This window comes from Berghia stephanieae, chromosome 11 (assembly GCF_034508935.2).
Source record: "Berghia stephanieae isolate SIO BIC M18660-M18661 chromosome 11, UCSD_Bste_1.3, whole genome shotgun sequence".
NCBI lineage: Eukaryota > Metazoa > Mollusca > Gastropoda > Nudibranchia > Aeolidiidae > Berghia > Berghia stephanieae.
Genome location: NC_088370.1, coordinates 43,462,040 through 43,482,981, shown reverse-complemented (window position 1 = coordinate 43,482,981; position 20,942 = coordinate 43,462,040). Strand labels below are relative to the sequence as shown.

Below are 20,942 nucleotides of genomic sequence, written 5' to 3'. Positions count from 1 at the left end.
CGTGACACATGTGGAGCGAGTGCTCTACCTACTGATCTTATGTGACACATGTGAGCGAGTGTCTACCTACTGATCTTACATGACACATGTGGAGCGAGTGCTCTACCTACTGATCTTACGTGACACATGTGGAGCGAGTGCTCTACCTACTGATCTTATGTGACACATGTGGAGCGAGTGCTCTACCTACTGATCTTATGTGACACATGTGGAGCGAGTGCTCTACCTACTGATCTTACGTGACACATGTGGAGCGAGTGCTCTACCTACTGATCTTACGTGACACATGTGGAGCGAGTGCTCTACCTACTGATCTTACATGACACATGTGGAGCGAGTGCTCTACCTACTGATCTTACGTGACACATGTGGAGCGAGTGCTCTGCCTACTGATTGTACGTGACACATGTGGAGCGAGTGCTCTACCTACTGATCTTATGTGACACATGTGGAGCGAGTGCTCTACCTACTGATTGTACGTGACACATGTGGAGCGAGTGCTCTACCTACTGATTGTACGTGACACATGTGGAGCGAGTGCTCTACCTACTGATCTTACGTGACACCCACACCCTGTGTAAGTTGAGATTTAAATTCACTTTTCAGCATCAAGGTCACCCCGACATATTACGAAAAATTTGTAGAACCACAAAATTTTGGCTCCAATTTCAGAGCTTGATAAGAATCTCTAGATTATTTAAATTTAAACTGATTGAAAATGAAAGTTGATGCCTTACTATATCATTTTAAGGATTTTCAAGTGTTATTTAATCCCTGTGAGAGTAAATTGTTTATTTTTAAAAGTTAAGTACAATTTTATCTCCTAAAAATTACAAATTAAAAAATGTTCTAGTTGGCAGGTCTGCGGCATAATTGGTCACAACTAACATTCCATTTCTCTCATGCCTTTCAGACGGAGACTTACGACAAGCTGATTTTCAATACGTCTGGCAAGTGTGAGCATCCATTGGTTCGAACCAACAACCCCGACAGTTGGTTTGATGGGGTGGAAGGTTGTGGCATTCCCTGTAACAGCCCACTCTACTCAGATGAACAACACGAGGAAGTCCACATATTTGTAGCCATCTTCGGATCCATTTGTCTCCTATGCACTCTTTTCACTATGGTAAGTCTCTGCTGCAGTGGCTGAAAAGTTTAGGCATTGCACTGTGACCCAATAGTTTCTGTGTTCGAGCTCGGCTTCAGACACTTTCATTTTTATTTGCTTGGGCAAGATTATTATTAATCCCCAATTTTCTCACTTTGAACAAATGGGTCATTCCTGTTGACATCAGACATCTTGTTAGATGGACTATCTATATTCCTTCATTGAATACCTAGGTCATCATCATAGCTTGTCGCTCCAGCACCAAACCCACTCCACAGCATCTGGGGAGCAGACTTTGAGATCATGGTCAGTGCAGCTGGGTCCGTCCTGGCATTCTGTAAGGATGTGTTCTGGGCATCCACATATACACAAGCTGGTCTCTTTATCTTACACTGGATAGACACGGTGACTTTTCACAGTATTAACAAATTTGTTTACACTTAATTGTTACTTCGCTGTTAGAAGAAGCTTTGTTGATGTTTTGTTCTTTTTTGAAGCTATTATTTTCATTTGTGTTCACTACTTTTTTTTATAGTTAATAACGGCTTGAGTTACAATCTCAGTTTTCTGAGTTTGTTTTCATCCCGATTCAGTTTTTGTCATTTCAAGATACAAAACCCGAGAAGACTTTTGAATCACCCTTGATGTATTTTCTTTCCTGGTGTCTCTTAGAGATCTATGTCCTTAGAGTTGGGGTTTGTTATGGTTTCTGTTGTGTTAAAATGGACAATAGCACTTGTTTGTCACCATTTGGATTGGATGTTTGTCTGTCACAAAATACTTTCTATGATGTCTAACCTGATACAGACCTGTCAATGCCAACGGTTGGCAGGTCTGTGTCGTGTCAATGTCTATGAAATCATCTGTGAGTTTTGCCAGCCAAGGGTTACACAAAAAGGCATTGATCAGACACGTTTTTGTTGTTTTTCTATTTTAAACTTTCAATTTCAATCCTATTTTTTTGTGTGTAATTAGCCATACATATCAACTACATCAAATGGATTTTGTCAACATTTTGTTGACAAACAAGTTTTGGCGGGATGAAAGGGATTGATATTGGTGAGGGGGTTGGCAGCTCTAAGGAGAGACGATGCGACATCGAGTATTGTTAATTCAGAAAAGTGAGTGGAGCAGGCACTTATGTTGGTAACAACAAGATATGAAGTGAATAGAAAAGTGCCAGAAGACAATAGAGAATGAAAATTTTTCGCGGCGGTGGTGGGGTTTGAACCTGCGACCTTATTGGTACGACAACTCCGCCTGGCAGGTGAGAGCGTGGCTCTACCGTGTGAGCTATCAACGAACACAAAAATATTCGTTTCAAACTCAAAGTCATTACTAGATCCCTCTCTCACCCACTTCTTGAGACCGCCGATTCGTTCGTACACCACCATCGCGAATAATTGTGACCAGCAGTTAAGCTTAATAGCCAATATTCTCAACACAAACATATAACATAGAAACGATTGAGACATTGAGTATGCTCCGGTGTATGGGGTGAATTTTTAATTCAGAAAAGTGAGTGGAGCAGGCAATTATTCGCGATGGTGGTGTACGAACGAATCGGCGGTCTCAAGAAGTGGGTGAGAGAGGGATCTAGTAATGACTTTGAGTTTGAAACGAATATTTTTGTGTTCGTTGATAGCTCACACGGTAGAGCCACGCTCTCACCTGCCAGGCGGAGTTGTCGTACCAATAAGGTCGCAGGTTCAAACCCCACCACCGCCGCGAAAAATTTTCATTCTCTATTGTCTTCTGGCACTTTTCTATTCACTTGACATCGAGTATTGAGTTGATACAAGTACACAGGTATTTTTTGGTTTTTGGGATTGGACCCTTCTTATCTAATTAGATTTTAGATTTTGAATTTATTTAAATAGAGAAGTTGAAGATAAATCGAAAGGAAGGAAAGAAACTTTAATGAAATTTTATGTTTTAACCTAAAATTGTCTCTTTTCAAAATTATTTAATTGCAATATCATTCATTTTCTGGTCTTGTGTTTGACACCTGATCTTCCTGTGTATTAGAAAAATTGATTATTTATATAGCACATTATCCACAAAATGTGCTCAAAGCCCTTTATAAGGAGTCCCAATCCAACAGCACATAGGACAAGACACGACATCTGTTAGGGGATATCACAAGATTTTCTAACAAAGCCAATGCTGTTAGCGACCAGGTACTCATTTTACACCAGAGTAGGGTAAGAGAATATGAGTAAAGAGCCTTTTCCTAGGACTCAATTATGCATCGAACGAGCAGGAAACGAGTCCTGGATCTTCCTGTCTTACCACACGACTGCATAGTCGCATACTCACCCCTATTGCTGTTTTACTCATAGATTTGATGAATATATATTTTATGTTTCCCTCCTGTTTAGCTGACGTTTATCATAGACTGGAAGAACGCCAACCGTTACCCTGCACTCATCCTCTTTTTTATCAACACCTGTTTCTTCCTGGGCAGTATTGGGTGGATGGCCCAGTTTGCTGGGGATGCCAGGACAGAGATTGTCTGTCGAAAGGATGGAACTATACGGAAAGGAGAGCCGAAATTAGGGTAGGCGTGATTACTCTCTGCATACTGTGCATTGATACAAGGGTAATTTTGGTATTTGGGATTGTACCCTTCCTATCTAATTATATTTTAGATTTTAAATTTATTTAAATAAAGAAGTTGAAGATAAATCAAAAGGTCAGCAAAGAAAGTTTAGTGAATTTTTATGTACTTAAACATTTTTCTGCTATATAGTGGGAATCTGCTATCCCCGTTTTCTCCACTATGGCTCCGCTATAAGAGTTACTGGGGGAAGTGACTCTGAGTAAATATCACGTACAAAGTGACAATGAGGGAAACAAAATAGCTAATTATTCTAACAGCCCCTCTCCCCCACCCCACTGCAATGTCACCAAATTTTTTTCATAGACCTTGCAACAAAATTGATTGATAAAGGAACTGAACTCCATTACAATATTGTGATGACTGGTGATCTGAACTTCGATATGAATTGTGACAAGTCTAACGAACTGAAAGAAATGTGTGACATGAAAAATTTAATGAATACAAGCACATGTTTCAAAATGTAAACAGCCCATCAATTGTTGATGTTTTCTTGACAAATCAACCAAAAATCTGTGACACTGTTGTAAATTTTAGTACCGGGGTGAATGACTTTCATAACCGAATTTCATTATGTGTGAAAAAAGGAAGTACCAGCAATAAATAATAACAAAAAGGTGTGTCGTGATTTTATCCCCAAAATGCCTAGAAAATTTTGTAACTTCCAGGAAGGATATATGATTTTAGGCACTCCAATACTATAAATGTCCCAAACATCAAAACCCATTTTAGTAAACAGTCCTTTCGTTTTGTCGGTGCAGTTTTGTGGAATATTCTGCCAGAGCACATGAGAACGGAGACAAATTTAAATAAGCTTGAAGACTCTTATGACAAAGGTGGCCGCTTCTCAGACTGGTTCAGATCTGTTTTCTGTTCCCTTAAGTAGATTTGATGTTCATATTTAAATGAAACAGTGAGACATGTCAATTTTTATATATAATATATTATAGTATTTAATTATGTGTAAATTTATTTTTTTTAAATTCTTCTGTCGGTGAAAAGCCTTAAAGGGCTTTCTGATTTTAAATCAGTTTTTATTAAGAAAATCATCATCATCATTGCCTTTTTCACCCTGGGTCAGGGTATAGGCCACAGACAAACAGTTTCCATCCTTCTCTATCCTGAGCCAACTTTTTTATCTCATTCCAGGTCTTACCACTTCTCTGTATATCAGCTTCTTTAATTCTTCTCCATGTTCCTCGTGGCCTTCCCCTTGATCTTCTGCCCTGAGGGTTCCAGTCCAATACTTTCTTTGTTATAGTTGAGTCATTCTTTCTAAGCGTGTGTCCAATCCACCTCCATCGTCTTCTTCCTATATCCTCTCCTACTGGTTTCTGCTGTGTTCTTTTCCATACTTCTTCATTTTTTATTCTATCCATCCATTTTATTCTGAGTAGCTTACGCATGCACCTGTTTACAAAAATCTGTACCCTCCTTATACATGCCTGTGATGCGTTCCAAGTTTCACATCCATACAGTAGGACAGACTTCACGTTTGAGTTGAAAAGTCTTAGCTTTAGTTGAAGGGAGATATCTTTAGTTCTCCAAACTCTGTTCAAAGATGTGAATGCAGCCTGTGCCTTTCCTATTCGTGCTTTCACCTCTGCTTCCGTGCCTCCATCCTTGTCAATTATACTTCCGAGATAGCAGAAAGTGTCTATATCTTCGAGTTCCTGATCTTTTACTTTGATCTGCTCCCTTTGACGCGTACCTATCCTCAAGACCTTTGACTTTGCAGGGTGTATTCTTAGACCAATTGATTCCGAGAGGCTGTTTATAATTGTGGTTTTTGTTTGCATCTGGTCCTGGGTGTGGGACAAAAGAGCCAGATCATCTGCAAAATCCAGATCATCCAACTGTGTCCAGGGGGTCCACTGTATCCCATTTCTTCTCCCTTTGGAGGTTTCCTTCATTAGCCAATCAATGGCAAGGATGAACAGGAATGGAGAGAGCAAGCATCCCTGCTTGACACCAGTCTTAATTTCAAAGCTGTCAGTCAGCTGATCTTCATGTACAACCCTGCAACTTGATCCTTCATACATTTCCTTAATGAGGTTTACTATCTTTTCAGGGAGTCCATAATGTGCCAGAATTTTCCACAATGTTGCTCTGTCAATACTGTCGAAAGCCTTCTCGTAATCCAGAAAGTTGACAATAAGAGGAGAGTTCCATTCTATAGACTGTTCCACTATGACTCGCAGAGAGGCAATCTGGTCGGTGGTTGAACGGTTTTTCCGAAAACCTGCCTGTTCGTCCCGCAGTTTAGCATCTGTTGCATTCTTAATTCTCTCTAAAATAATACGGTTGAAAACCTTTCCTGGGATAGAAAGAAGAGTGATGCCTCGATAATTATTACAATTACTGAGGTCCCCTTTCTTTGGAAGCTTGATAAGATGTCCTTCCTTCCAATCCTTTGGGAATATCCCGTCATTCCAGATTCTCTCAAATAGTGGGTGCAGGGCCTCAGCATTTCTTTCCGCATCAACTTTTAGAGCCTCCGGTGGAATCTGGTCTGGTCCAGCAGCTTTCCCCCTTTTCATCTTGTTAATGGCACCCACAATCTCTGCTATCGATGGTGGATCACAGCTAATTGGTAGCTCATTCCTTGCAGGCAAAATTTCTGGCTGGTTGTCTGGTGGTGGTCTGTTCAGAAGGCAGTTGAAATGTTCCCTCCATCGTTCAGATTGAGCCTCTTTTCCAAAAATAGTTTTCCCATCTTTGTCTTTGACTGGTACCTCTGGTTTCCCATATTTTCCAGCAAGTGTCTTGGTAGTTTGATAAAGGATCCTCATGTGTCCTCCAGTCGCTGCTGCTTCTGCTTTCTCTGCAAGTCTGTTCATGAATGCTTCCTTGTCTTTCTTCACAGATCTTTTGACTTCCTTAGCTATGGCTCGATACTGCTCTTGTGCATCCAGTCTTGAAGCCCTTGTTCGGCTTGCATTCACTTGTTCCTTCCTTGTTCTCCTCTTTTCAATAAGGTCCAAGGTGGTTGGACTTATCCATTCTTTATGTTCCGATTTCTTTACCCCCAATACCTCGTGGCAAGTTGTTATGTAAACTTCCTTGATCTTTGCCCAATGTGACTCTACATCTATGTCCTCCTCGAGCTCAGTAAGAGGTTGGAATCTATTACTCAATTGTAGTTTGAATTCCTCATTCTTTTCCCCATCAAGTGCATTCACCTCGAATTTTCTTCTTGTATGTGATCTGGCCCCGTGTTTTCTGAGTCGGAGCTTAAGCTTTGCCAATAGCAGGTGGTGGTCTGATCCAACATCTGCCCCTCTCCGTACTGTCACATCTTCCAATGAACGTCTGAATCTACGAGAGATACAAAAATGATCAATCTGATTCTCTGTCACACCATCTGGTGAGACCCAAGTTGCTTTGTGGATCCTCTTATGGGGGAACACTGATCCTCCAATCACCAAACTGTTGAATGCACAGAAATTTGCAAATCTCTCACCATTATCATTCATTTCTCCCATGCCATGACGTCCCATGATACCTTCATAGCCTACGTTATCCTGTCCCACTTTTGCATTAGCATCTCCCATCAATATGTTGATGTCTTTCCTTGGCAACTTGTCAATGACTTGTTGTAGCAGACCATAAAATGTATCTTTGTCCTCATCTGTTGCATCATTTGTTGGGGCATAGATCTGTACAATGTTCATGCTGATCTTCTTACTCCGTGTTGTAAAGGACGCCATGATGATCCTTTCTCCGCATTGTTCCCATCCTCTCAGTGACTTCTGGGCAAACTTGCTTAGAATTATTCCTACTCCCTGTGTATGAATCCCGTCCCCTCTCCCTGAATATAAAATCTTCTCCCAGACTTGAGGTGTTTCTGTCCGGATTGTATCCAGTGGGTTTCGCTTACTCCAAGTATATGCAGCCTGTATCTTCTCATCTCAGTCACAACTTGAGAGCTTTTTCCTGCTTCATACATGGTGCGAACGTTCCACGACGCAATTCGAAGCTGCTTGTTTGGCGAAGACGTCATCGGGTCAGCAGAGTCCTTTCGGCTTTGTCTGTTGTCCTTCATAAATTCTGTAATTCCAGAAACTCTTCGGTCGCCCAAGCTAAAAAAGGATTTGGTTTGTCTGTCTGTGTTTCTGTAACGGTTTGAGTTTAACGGAAAGGGGTGTTAACCCTTTGCCAACCCCCAACCTGGAGGACCAGGTGACTCAAAGATGGGGGAATCACACACCATTAGTCGCCTTTTACGACACGCTGGCTTGGCGTTGGGCTATTCTTGACCCTCTCAGTTGAGGGACCCCGGACACCACACGGGGATATTAAGAAAATAGGCATCATTATTTTTTCAAATTATTATTTTTATATTTTGTTGTATTTGTTACTAGTTGTTGTTATGTATCTAAGATGCATGCATACTATGTATTTTTATTGACAATAAATTATTTATTCAATACCATTCTATATAATAGTCATCATTTATACCACACCTATTCCATATACCAACAGCTCGAGGCTCCTTTTCAAGAAATTATCAATGCTACAATTTTCAACTTGATTTGTTTCCACAACTCTTTATTCTATTCATTTCCATCAAAGATCCAGCAATGATTTTTCTATCTCATCTCGGGCTGCATTGTTTCTGCCATTTCTATTCTCCCATTTATCTAAGCCTGTTACAGCTGCAATGCTTCATTCATGGATTATCCTTTTATGACTAGCAAATTAAAACAAGAACTAGAAAAAGCTCTAAATCTACATTCTATTATTAACTGGTCCAAACAGTCTGCTGTTTTGGGTCATGACCGTGTTGTGGGTTAGGGTGACCTCATTTAGCTCTTTGAAAAGTTGGCCACTATGATATCAGTAAATAAATGATATAAATAAATAAATGATATAAATGAATAAATGATATAAATAAATAAATGATATAAATGAATAAATGAATAAATGATATAAATGAATAAATGATATAAATGAATAAATGATATAAATAAATAAATGATATAAATTAATAAATGATACAAATAAATAAATGATATAAATGAGTAAATGATATAAATGAATAAATGGTATAAATAAATAAATGATATAAGTGATATAAATGATATAAATAAATAATGAATAAATGATATAAATGATATAAATAAATAAATGATTTAAATAAATAAGTGATATAAATGATATAAATCAATAAATGATATAAATCAATAAATGAAATTCATTCAGCTTCAATCTGCACCAAACGTACTCGCTGTCACTTTTTACAAGTCGTAGTTGACATGAAAATTTCAAGAAAATTAAATGGTCCAATTGTAGATAAAGTCTATAAAGTTTTACTGAGGCAATTTGTTATTTAGTTATTTTTTTCATTTACTTTTCTTTTCATGTCCTAGTTTTTTTACTTAAAATTTATCAAATTTGATTCGACTGATTCTTTCCCAGGTCCAATGAAAGCATTTCGTGTACCATGGTATTTGTGATCGTCTATTACTTTCTGGTGGCCGGGATGTGCTGGTTTGTCATGTTGGCCTATGCCTGGTATCTCACCTTCGTGGCTCTGGGTACTCCAAGGGACGGGCTGACCTCTAAGACAGCCTATTTCCATCTGGTCAGCTGGTGCTCTCCCTTGGTTCTCACAATCATCTGTTTAGCCATTTCAGAGGTAATAATGATAATGATGATGATAATAATAATAATAATAATAATAATCTTAATAATAATGATAATACAGTGGTGATTGCCTAAATACCCGTGGTTGGGAAACAAACAAAAACAGGCATTTAGACGAAGTTGATTGAGAGTAATATGAATAATAATAATAATTTGTTTAAAAATTATGCCCTTTCGCAACGGCACCATAAGATCCGTCGCCTAGGCATTTCATGAAGGAATATAGATAATCCATCAAACAGGATGTCTGATGTCAACAGGAATCACTCATGTTGTCACAGTGAGCAAATTGGGTGTTCATAATCTTACTCAAGGAAAAATATGAAAGTTCCTGGTGGGGCTCGAACTCGGGGCCTTCTGGATCATAGTGCAATGCCTTAATCACTCGGCCACTTCGCCCCCCAATTATAATAGTAATAATAATAATAATAATAATAATAATAATGATAATGATAATGATAATGACGATGATATATAATAATAATAATAATAATAATAATAATAATAATAATAATAATAATAATAATAATAATATAGTAATCATAAAAATAATAATAGTAATAAGAATAATAATTATTATTATAATAGTTTTAATAATAATAATAGTTATAATAATAATAATAATAGTAATAATAATAATAATAATAATAATAATAATAATAATAATAATAATAATAATAATAATAATAATAATAATAATAACTGTAATAATGATAATAATAATGATATTGATAATGTACTTTTATTTTTTGTACATGCGTATAAAATGGCAGCAATGATACATACATTAATATAAATTTAAGTAAATAAATGTGGTAAAGTAAAACTTGGTAAGAGGTATATATGAATATTTGTATCACGCATTTCAACTGGTTCACAGTGATTATTGCATTCCACATTGCTTACATGGTTTCACCAGCGGGCCATTTTTAACATTTCAAATAGTACAAGCTGTCTGCTAGGCGTCTTAAATACCCACCAGGACACCCCAAACAATGATATGAAATGGTCTCTAATATCCCACCAGGACACCCCAAACAATGATATGAAATGGTCTCTAATATCCCACCAGGACACCCCAAACAATGATATGAAATGGTCTCTTATATCCCACCAGGACACCCCAAACAATGATATGAAATGGTCTCTAATATCCCACCAGGACACCCCAAACAATGATATGAAATGGTCTCTAATATCCCACCAGGACACCCCAAACAATGATATGAAATGGTCTCTAATATCCCACCAGGACACCCCAAACAATGATATGAAATGGTCTAATATCCCACCAGGACACCCCAAACAATGATATGAAATGGTCTAATATCCCACCAGGACACCCCAAACAATGATATGAAATGGTCTAATATCCCACCAGGACACCCCAAACAATGATATGAAATGGTCTAATATCCCACCAGGACACCCCAAACAATGATATGAAATGGTCTCTAAATATCCCACCAGGACACCCCAAACAATGATATGAAATGGTCTAATATCCCACCAGGACACCCCAAACAATGATATGAAATGGTCTCTAATATCCCACCAGGACACCCCAAACAATGATATGAAATGGTCTCTAATATCCCACCAGGACACCCCAAACAATGATATGAAATAGTCTCTAATATCCCACCAGGACACCCCAAACAATGATATGAAATTGTCTAATATCCCACCAGGTTGACGGAGATTCAGTGAGTGGCATCTGTTTTGTGGGTGGATTCAATCATAGAGTGAGGGCCGTCTTTGTCTTGCTGCCCGTCGGATTGGTTGTCTTGGTCGGGACTTTCTTTCTACTCCGAGGTCAGAAAACCTACCATCTGCACATATTTCATTTGTCAATACAAGCTTATAAAACCTACCATCTGCACATATTTCATTTGTCAATACAAGCTTATAAAACCTACCATCTGCACATATTTCATTTGTCAATACAAGCTTATAAAACCTACCATCTGCACATATTTCATTTGTCAATACAAGCTTATAAAACCTACTATCTGCACATGTTTCATTTGTCAATACAAAACTTATAAAATCTACCATCTGCATATATTTCATGGCCAATTGTCAATACAAATCTTGTAAAACCTACCATCTGCACATATTTCATTTGTCAATACAAATCTTGTAAAACTTACCATCTGCACATATTTCATTTGTCAATACAAATCTTGTAAAACTTACCATCTGCACATATTTAGTTTGTCAATACAAAACTTATAAAACCTACCATCTGCACATATTTCTTGGTCATTTGTCAATACAAAACTTATAAAACCTACCAGCTGCACACATTTCATGGCCAATTGTCAGTACAAAGCTTATAAAACCTATCAGCTGCATGTATTTCTTATACAAATTATATGTCTTATTATTACGCCTTTTTGCAACAGCACCATAAGATCCCGTCGCCTAAGCATTCCATGAAGGAATATTGATAATCCATCAAACTGGATGTCTGATGTCAACTGGAATCACCGATGTTGTCACAGTAAGAAAATTGGGGGTTGATTATCATGTCCAAAGTCCAAGGACAAAATTGAAAGTGCTTGAAGCGGGGCTCGAACCCGGGACCTTCTGATCACAGTGCAATGCCTTTAACCACTTGGCCACTACATCCCCCCCCCTTCCCCCCCCATAATATATGTATGTACATTTATTCATTGCTTTGTCAAAAGCGTTTATCCTTCCATATTTCTAATGATTTCATCAATACTTATCTATTTATTCATTCATTTGTTTGATTTATCTTCTCATTCTCATTCATTCATTTCTTAACTTCAATTAATTTACCTACTCATTCTTTTTTATCATTGATTAATTGATAAATTCATTTATTAGTTTACTCAGTTATTATTTCTCTCTCTTGTTCATTCATTCCAAAGGCGTGTACACATTGATTCAAATCAGGAAGGAAGCTCCCGTCTTCATCCCAGAGAAAACGTTCTCCAAGATCAGGGACACCATAATTAGACTAGGTATGAATTCTCTCACCATAATTTTACAATCTCTCTCTTTACCAACCAAACTAAATATTCTCTAAATCACGCAGTCATATGGACTTTCCTTGGTAATGATAAATATTCTCTAATCCAGTTACAATGAAAGACTCGTTGACCTGCACGACACAGTCATATGGACTTTCCTTGGTAATGATAAATATTCTCTAATCCAGTTACAATGAAAGACTCGTTGACCTGCACGACACAGTCATATGGACTTTCCTTGGTAATGATAAATATTCTCTAATCCAGTTACAATGAAAGACTCGTTGACCTGCACGACACAGTCATATGGACTTTCCTTGGTAATGATAAATATTCTCTAATCCAGTTACAATGAAAGACTCGTTGACCTGCACGACACAGTCATATGGACTTTCCTTGGTAATGATAAATATTCTCTAATCCAGTTACAATGAAAGACTCGTTGACCTGCACGACACAGTCATATGGACTTTCCTTGGTAATGATAAATATTCTCTAATCCAGTTACAATGAAAGACTCGTTGACCTGCACGACACAGTCATATGGACTTTCCTTGGTAATATAAATATTCTCTAATCCAGTTACAATGAAAGACTCGTTGACCTGCACGACACAGTCATATGGACTTTCCTTGGTAATGATAAATATTCTCTAATCCAGTTACAATGAAAGACTCGTTGACCTGCACGACACAGTCATATGGACTTTCCTTGGTAATGATAAATATTCTCTAATCCAGTTACAATGAAAGACTTGTTGACCTGCACGACACAGTCATATGGACTTTCCTTGGTAACGGTTAGGTACAAGAAATGAATAGACCACCTTCAAAAAAAGAAAATTAAACACCAAACACATACTGTTCATTCATGCTCCAAGCCCTTCATCAGTAACCAAACACTGTGAAAACCTAACAATGGAAGACATACGAACTGCTAGATGTGTGGGTAAACGAATTAACGATGAAGCACAGCTTTGAAAGAACAAAACCAGAGTGTTGGCTCAACATAATTACAAAAAACGTAACACACGTCACAATCTGACATAAAAAACACGATATGCACTACATCAGTAAACCAAAACGAAAAACAACATTCACTACAATCGTCAACACTAAACACAATCATTCGTCAAACCAATTGAAAAAACACGAACGATCAGCATCGTCAAAACCCAATAAAATGAACAATGAAAAAACACGAATACATCACTTACAATCCAGTCAAAACCCAATAAAATGAACAATAAAAAAACACGAATACATCACTTACAATCCAGTCAAAACCCAATAAAATGAACAATGAAAAAACACAAATACACTACAATATCAAATCCAACATGTGTAAAATAAACATGTAACTCAGTAAAACACTATTGGACATGATACACACATTAGGTGAACAGAAACACACAAGTATCATAGGATCGCGAACATCGATGATACACATGCATAGTATCAGAAACATGATCTCTGTAAACTGCAATAATGCAAATACACCCTGAACCAGCAAATACACTGTTTCTGAAGTCTCAACTGCAGCTATCAAGGGTAGAAGCATATAAAACTACAAAAACTGGTTAAATCTTGTTCATTGCTATGACGTGAATCACATATTATCCAACTAGTGTAACAAACTGCTGTACAACAGTACTGAGGAACGAACACCCGACAAAACACTGTTTGGCCACTGGTAACCCAAACACTGTTTTGGGCCAACGGTACACGATAAAACACTGTTTGGCCAACTGGTAACCCGACAACATGTTTTGGCAACTGTAACACCCACATAACACTGTTATGCCAACGTAAAACAACAGAACAATAAACTGTATTGGGCCATGTACAACATGTTAGGCCAACGTACAGACAAACATGTTTGGCCAACTGGTAACACCGCAAAACCTGTTTTGGGAACTGGACACAACATCCACGGTACACCCGACAAAACACTGTTTGGCCAACTGGTAAACCGACAAACCGTTTTAACGTAACACGAAAACACTGTTTTGGGCCAACTGTGTAAAACGTTTGCAACACGACAAAATCACTGTATTTGGCAATGGTAACACCCGAAAAACACTGTTGCAACTGGTAAACCCGACAAAACACTGTTTTGGGCCAACTGGTAACACCGACAAACACTGGCAACTGTAACACCGACAAAACACTGTTTTGGGCCAACTGGTAACACCCGACAAAACACTGTTTTGGGCCAACTGGTAACCCCGACAAAACACTGTTTTGGGCCAACTGGTAACACCCGACAAAACACTGTTTGGGCCAACTGTAAACCCGACAAAACACTGTTTTGGACTGTACCGAGTGGCCAACTGGTAACACCCGACAAAACACTGTTTATGGTCCAACTTGGTAACACCCGACAAAACACTGTTTTGGCCAACTGGTAACACCCGACAAACACTGTTTGGGCCAACTGGTAACCGACAAAACACTGTTTTGGGCCAACTGGTAACCCACAAACCCGACAAAACACTGTTTTGGGCCAACTGGTAACACCCGACAAAACACTGTTTTGGGCCAACTGGTAACACCCGACAAAACACTGTTTTGGGCCAACTGGTAACACCCGACAAAACACTGTTTTGGGCCAACTGGTAACACCCGACAAAACACTGTTTTGGGCCAACTGTAACACCCGACAAAACACTGTTTTGGGCCAACTGTAACACCCGACAACTGTTTGGGCCAACTGGTAACACCCGACAAAACACTGTTTGGGCCAACTGTAACCCGACAAACACTGTTTTGGGCCAACTGGTAACACCCGACAAAACACTGTTTTGGGCCAACTGGTAACACCCGACAAAACACTGTTTTGGGCCAACTGGTAACACCCGACAAAACACTGTTTTGGGCCAACTGGTAACACCCGACAAAACAACTGTTTTGGGCCAACTGGTAACACCCGACAAAACACTGTTTTGGGCCAACTGGTAACACCCGACAAAACACTGTTTTGGGCCAACTGGTAACACCCGACAAAACACTGTTTTGGGCCAACTGGTAACACCCGACAAAACACTGTTTTGGGCCAACTGGTAACACCCGACAAAACACTGTTTTGGGCCAACTGGTAACACCCGACAAAACACTGTTTTGGGCCAACTGGTAACACCCGACAAAACACTGTTTTGGGCCAACTGGTAACACCCGACAAAACACTGTTTTGGGCCAACTGGTAACACCCGACAAAACACTGTTTTGGGCCAACTGGTAACACCCGACAAAACACTGTTTTGGGCCAACTGGTAACACCCGACAAAACACTGTTTTGGGCCAACTGGTAACACCCGACAAAACACTGTTTTGGGCCAACTGGTAACACCCGACAAAACACTGTTTTGGGCCAACTGGTAACACCCGACAAAACACTGTTTTGGGCCAACTGGTAACACCCGACAAAACACTGTTTTGGGCCAACTGGTAACACCCGACAAAACACTGTTTTGGGCCAACTGGTAACACCCGACAAAACACTGTTTTGGGCCAACTGGTAACACCCGACAAAACACTGTTTTGGGCCAACTGGTAACACCCGACAAAACACTGTTTTGGGCCAACTGGTAACACCCGACAAAAACACTGTTTTGGGCCAACTGGTAACACCCGACAAAACACTGTTTTGGGCCAACTGGTAACACCCGACAAAACACTGTTTTGGGCCAACTGGTAACACCCGACAAAACACTGTTTTGGGCCAACTGGTAACACCCGACAAAACACTGTTTTGGGCCAACTGGTAACACCCGACAAAACACTGTTTTGGGCCAACTGGTAACACCCGACAAAACACTGTTTTGGGCCAACTGGTAACACCCGACAAAACACTGTTTTGGGCCAACTGGTAACACCCGACAAAACACTGTTTTGGGCCAACTGGTAACACCCGACAAAACACTGTTTTGGGCCAACTGGTAACACCCGACAAAACACTGTTTTGGGCCAACTGGTAACACCCGACAAAACACTGTTTTGGGCCAACTGGTAACACCCGACAAAACACTGTTTTGGGCCAACTGGTAACACCCGACAAAACACTGTTTTGGGCCAACTGGTAACACCCGACAAAACACTGTTTTGGGCCAACTGGTAACACCCGACAAAACACTGTTTTGGGCCAACTGGTAAACCCGACAAAACACTGTTTTGGGCCAACTGGTAACACCCGACAAAACACTGTTTTGGGCCAACTGGTACACACCCGACAAAACACTGTTTTGGGCCAACTGGTAACACCCGACAAAACACTGTTTTGGGCCAACTGGTAACACCCGACAAAACACTGTTTTGGGCCAACTGGTAACACCCGACAAAACACTGTTTTGGGCCAACTGGTAACACCCGACAAAACACTGTTTTGGGCCAACTGGTAACACCCGACAAAACACTGTTTTGGGCCAACTGGTAACCACCCGCAAAACACTGTTTTGGGCCAACTGGTAACACCCGACAAAACACTGTTTTGGGCCAACTGGTAACACCCGACAAAACACTGTTTTGGGCCAACTGGTAACACCCGACAAAACACTGTTTTGGGCCAACTGGTAACACCCGACAAAACACTGTTTTGGGCCAACTGGTAACACCCGACAAAACACTGTTTTGGGCCAACTGGTAAACACCCGCCAAAACACTGTTTTGGGCCAACTGGTAACACCCGACAAAACACTGTTTTGGGCCAACTGGTAACACCCGACAAAACACTGTTTTGGGCCAACTGGTAACACCCGACAAAACACTGTTTTGGGCCAACTGGTAACACCCGACAAAACACTGTTTTGGGCCAACTGGTAACACCCGACAAAACACTGTTTTGGGCCAACTGGTAACACCCGACAAAACACTGTTTTGGGCCAACTGGTAACACCCGACAAAACACTGTTTTGGGCCAACTGGTAACATTGATTATATCATGTTTTCATTTGCCAGGTATCTTCACCTCCATGGCCTTGGTGTTTGTACTTATCACCTTTGCCGTCCATGTCTACATATTCGCCTATGAAGACAGATGGAAACAGAGCTTTAGAGAGTACATGTAGTAAGTGATATGATGATGATGGTGATGATGATGATGATAATGGTGATTGTTGATGGTTATGATGTTGGTGATAGTACTGATGATTGTGATGGTGATGATGATGGTGATCATTGATGGTTATGCTGTTTGTGATAGTACTGATGATGGTGATCATTGATGGTTATGATGTTTGTGATAGTACTGATGATGGTGATGGTGATCATTGATGGTTTTGCTGTTTGTGATAGTACTGATGATGGTGATCATTGATGGTGATGATGATGGTGATGATGATGGTGATCATTGATGGTTATGATGATGGTGATGATGATGGTTATGATGATGGTGATGATGATGGTGATCATTGATGGTTATGCTGTTTGTGATAGTACTGATGATGGTGATCATTGATGGTGATCATTGATGGTGATGATGATGGTGATGATGATGGTGATCATTGATGGTTTTGCTGTTTGTGATAGTACTGATAATGGTGATCATTGATGGTTATGATGATGGTGATGATGATGGTGATCATTGATGGTTATGCTGTTTGTGATAGTTCTGATGATGGTGATCATTGATGGTTATGTTGTTTGTGATAGTTCTGATGATGGTGATGGTGATCATTGATGGTTATGGTGTTTGTGATAGTTCTGATGATGATGATGATGATCATTGATGGTTATGGTGTTTGTGATAGTTCTGATGATGGTGATGGTGATCATTGATGGTTATGGTGATGGTGATGGTTATGATGTTGATGGTAGTACTGGTGATGGTGATCATTGATGGTTATGATGGTAGTACTGATGATGGTGGTGATTATTGATGGCTATGATGGTTGGCATGGATGTGTTACTGTAAAAAGACCTGATTCAGTAGGCATGGGTGTGTTATTGTAAAAAGACATGATTCAGTAGGCATGGGTGTGTTATTGTAAAAAGACATGATTCAGTAGGCATGGGTGTGTTATGGACAGCCTCTGAGATTATAGTGAATAAACTCATCACGTTTCTATCATTGTTTTGTTGTTACAGCTGTATAGCCAAGATGTCAGTGACAACCCAAAGTGTCGGCAGCATGACAGGGACATCATCATCATCATCCACAGCTACAACGACAACAACAACATCTGCCAAAGGCCATTGTCAGGTGGAGGACAGGCCAAGCCTTGTTGCTATGGAGATTCATATATTTGCTTTCTTTGGTGCTGGCATCGCCATGAGCTCGTGGTCCTGGACAAAATCTTCTCTGGCTGCGTGGGAGAGATTCTTCAGATGGTAAGATTTGTGTCAGGGTTTGGGGATGGGGGGGGGGGCTTGTTCCTCACACCGCCAACCCTTCCTTTGTTGATGGAATAATTCCAGTTTGTGACCCACCTGTTTTATGGTGAGATGAATCAGGTGGTGATTATATAATTTACAGCCACTGACAGGTGGTTATAATTATGATGATGATGATGATAATAATAATAATAATAATAATAATAATAATAATAATAATAATAATAATAATAATAATAATAATAAAAATAATAGTGGTTTTTGTAATCAAATATTCAAAGGTGTAAATTAAACTATCTAACAACTCTCGCCTCAGATATTTAATAATGTGAAATTGAGATTCGAGACGGGAAAGTTGTCAAATTAACAATGAATGTTGTTTATAGATCTTTGAAAAATTGTATCTATGCATGAAAGTTTCACAGAGCATTGAAGGGTCCTTACAACCTATTAGCTCTTTAACGATATAATGAAACGTTAACAACTATGTCTACCCTTTATATATACCCATCTGTCATAATTCATGGTTACAGTATAGACCGGTCACTTATCAAGGTTTTATTATTGATTTGGAGATTTTTGTTTTTCACTCAAATTTCAAAATTTTTGTTCCTGATTCAGATTTTAAATATTTGGGTTTAGTGGAGACAGGTTGAGAATTTGGTATGATTTTTGTACAAATCTGAAAAAGTGTGGATAGTTTTATTGTGACGTTTTTATCTGAGTGTGGATAGTTTTATTGTGACGTTTTTATCTGAGTGTGGATAGTTTTATTGTGACGTTTTTATCTGAGTGTGGATAGTTTTATTGTGACGTTTTTATCACTGTTTTGTCTGGCCCTGTTTCTTTCACACCTTTTCAGATTTTTATCTTACACCAGTGCCTGCTCCATAAATTGTTACTTTAATGGTGTAAAATAATTTAAAGGGACAAAATTCGCTTGTTTTTGGCCACATTTTGTAACAATGTTGAACCAAATACTTGTTAATTTTGACCAACTGTATGCTCTTTAATTTTAACAACAGCACATTTCAGTGTAAAATATCACATCAAAGGGAGATTATTTTATAAATTTCTGAATATGAGTATGTAGCAATATAATAAGAGTCAAGATTACCTCAAATGCTTGTATTGGTGAGTTAACAATTACGTGCCTGGAATCTAAACTGTCGACCAACGACGAAGAATAAAACCTCTGACAACACCACACGACATCGGGTGCACAAGTTGTTAATGTCTTTCAAACGATAAGCAGCATCAATACTGCCGATCTGAACACTGTGCTAAAGATTGCATGTATTGCTGGTGCTAAAGATTGCGTGTGTTGCTGGTGCTAAAGATTGCATGTGTTGTTGGTGCTAAAGATTGAATGTGTTGTTGGTGCTAAAGACAGCATGTGTTGATGCTAAAGACAGCATGTGTTGTTGGTGCTAAAGATTGCATGTGTTGATGGTGCTAAAGACAGCATGTGTTGTTGGTGCTAAAGATTGCATTTGTTGTTGGTGCTAAAGACAGCATGTGTTGCTGGTGCTAAAGACAGCATGTGTTGTTGGTTCTAAAGATTGCATGTGTTGATGGTGCTAAAGATCGCATGTGTTGATGGTGCTCAAGATTGCATGTGATGAAGGTGCTAAAGACAGCATGTGTTGCTGGTGCTAAAGATTGCATTTGTTGCTGGTCAATGGAGCGGTAATTCTTATCTTTACCTAACATACACTCATTCACTCATTCTTTTGTTTACAAACCATCACCATGGGTGGGCGGACAATCTGAGTCAATCGTTTTGAGAGGACGAAATGAAATTCTGCATACATGACTTCAATGAGTGGGTGTGGGTGATTGAAAATTCACAATCTTAATACTTAACGATCCAAATCATCAACTCACCTTTAACTCATTTAACTCTAACCCCAACTGTCTGGGTATGCATGAAACTCCCATCACTAATAACACTGATATTATCAGTATGGACTTTTCCTTTAAAATAATCTAACAACAAATCAATGAAGATGTACATTCTATGTCATGTGATTCATTTTTATTCATAAATAGACTAAAGTTTCTGTATTTGGTTCAGACAATGTTGAATGAAATTTAGTTTTAGAAGCTGTGTCGGGTTGGGAATTCTATAATGACACACAATCAATTTGACTCTGGTTAATTTTACGAATCTTTTTTTTTTTTTTTTTTTGATTGTTCAAAAAACATATAGACGTCTAACTCTATTATGTATTTTG

At 39.1% G+C, this 20,942-nt stretch overlaps 1 protein-coding gene across 2 annotated transcripts in view; it reads left to right on the top strand.

Annotated features, from left to right (window-relative positions):
* LOC144957172 (uncharacterized) overlaps positions 1 to 20,942 on the top strand; it is a 49,645-nt gene that overhangs the window by 19,399 nt on the left and 9,304 nt on the right. For both annotated transcript variants that reach the window (XM_078888200.1, XM_078888201.1), the window contains 7 exons: positions 914 to 1,126; positions 3,490 to 3,668; positions 9,150 to 9,369; positions 11,069 to 11,192; positions 12,278 to 12,370; positions 17,332 to 17,440; positions 18,460 to 18,702. In XM_078888200.1, the coding sequence (XP_078744326.1) occupies positions 914 to 1,126; positions 3,490 to 3,668; positions 9,150 to 9,369; positions 11,069 to 11,192; positions 12,278 to 12,370; positions 17,332 to 17,440; positions 18,460 to 18,702 (1,181 nt within the window). The remainder of the gene's footprint in view (positions 1 to 913; positions 1,127 to 3,489; positions 3,669 to 9,149; positions 9,370 to 11,068; positions 11,193 to 12,277; positions 12,371 to 17,331; positions 17,441 to 18,459; positions 18,703 to 20,942) is intronic.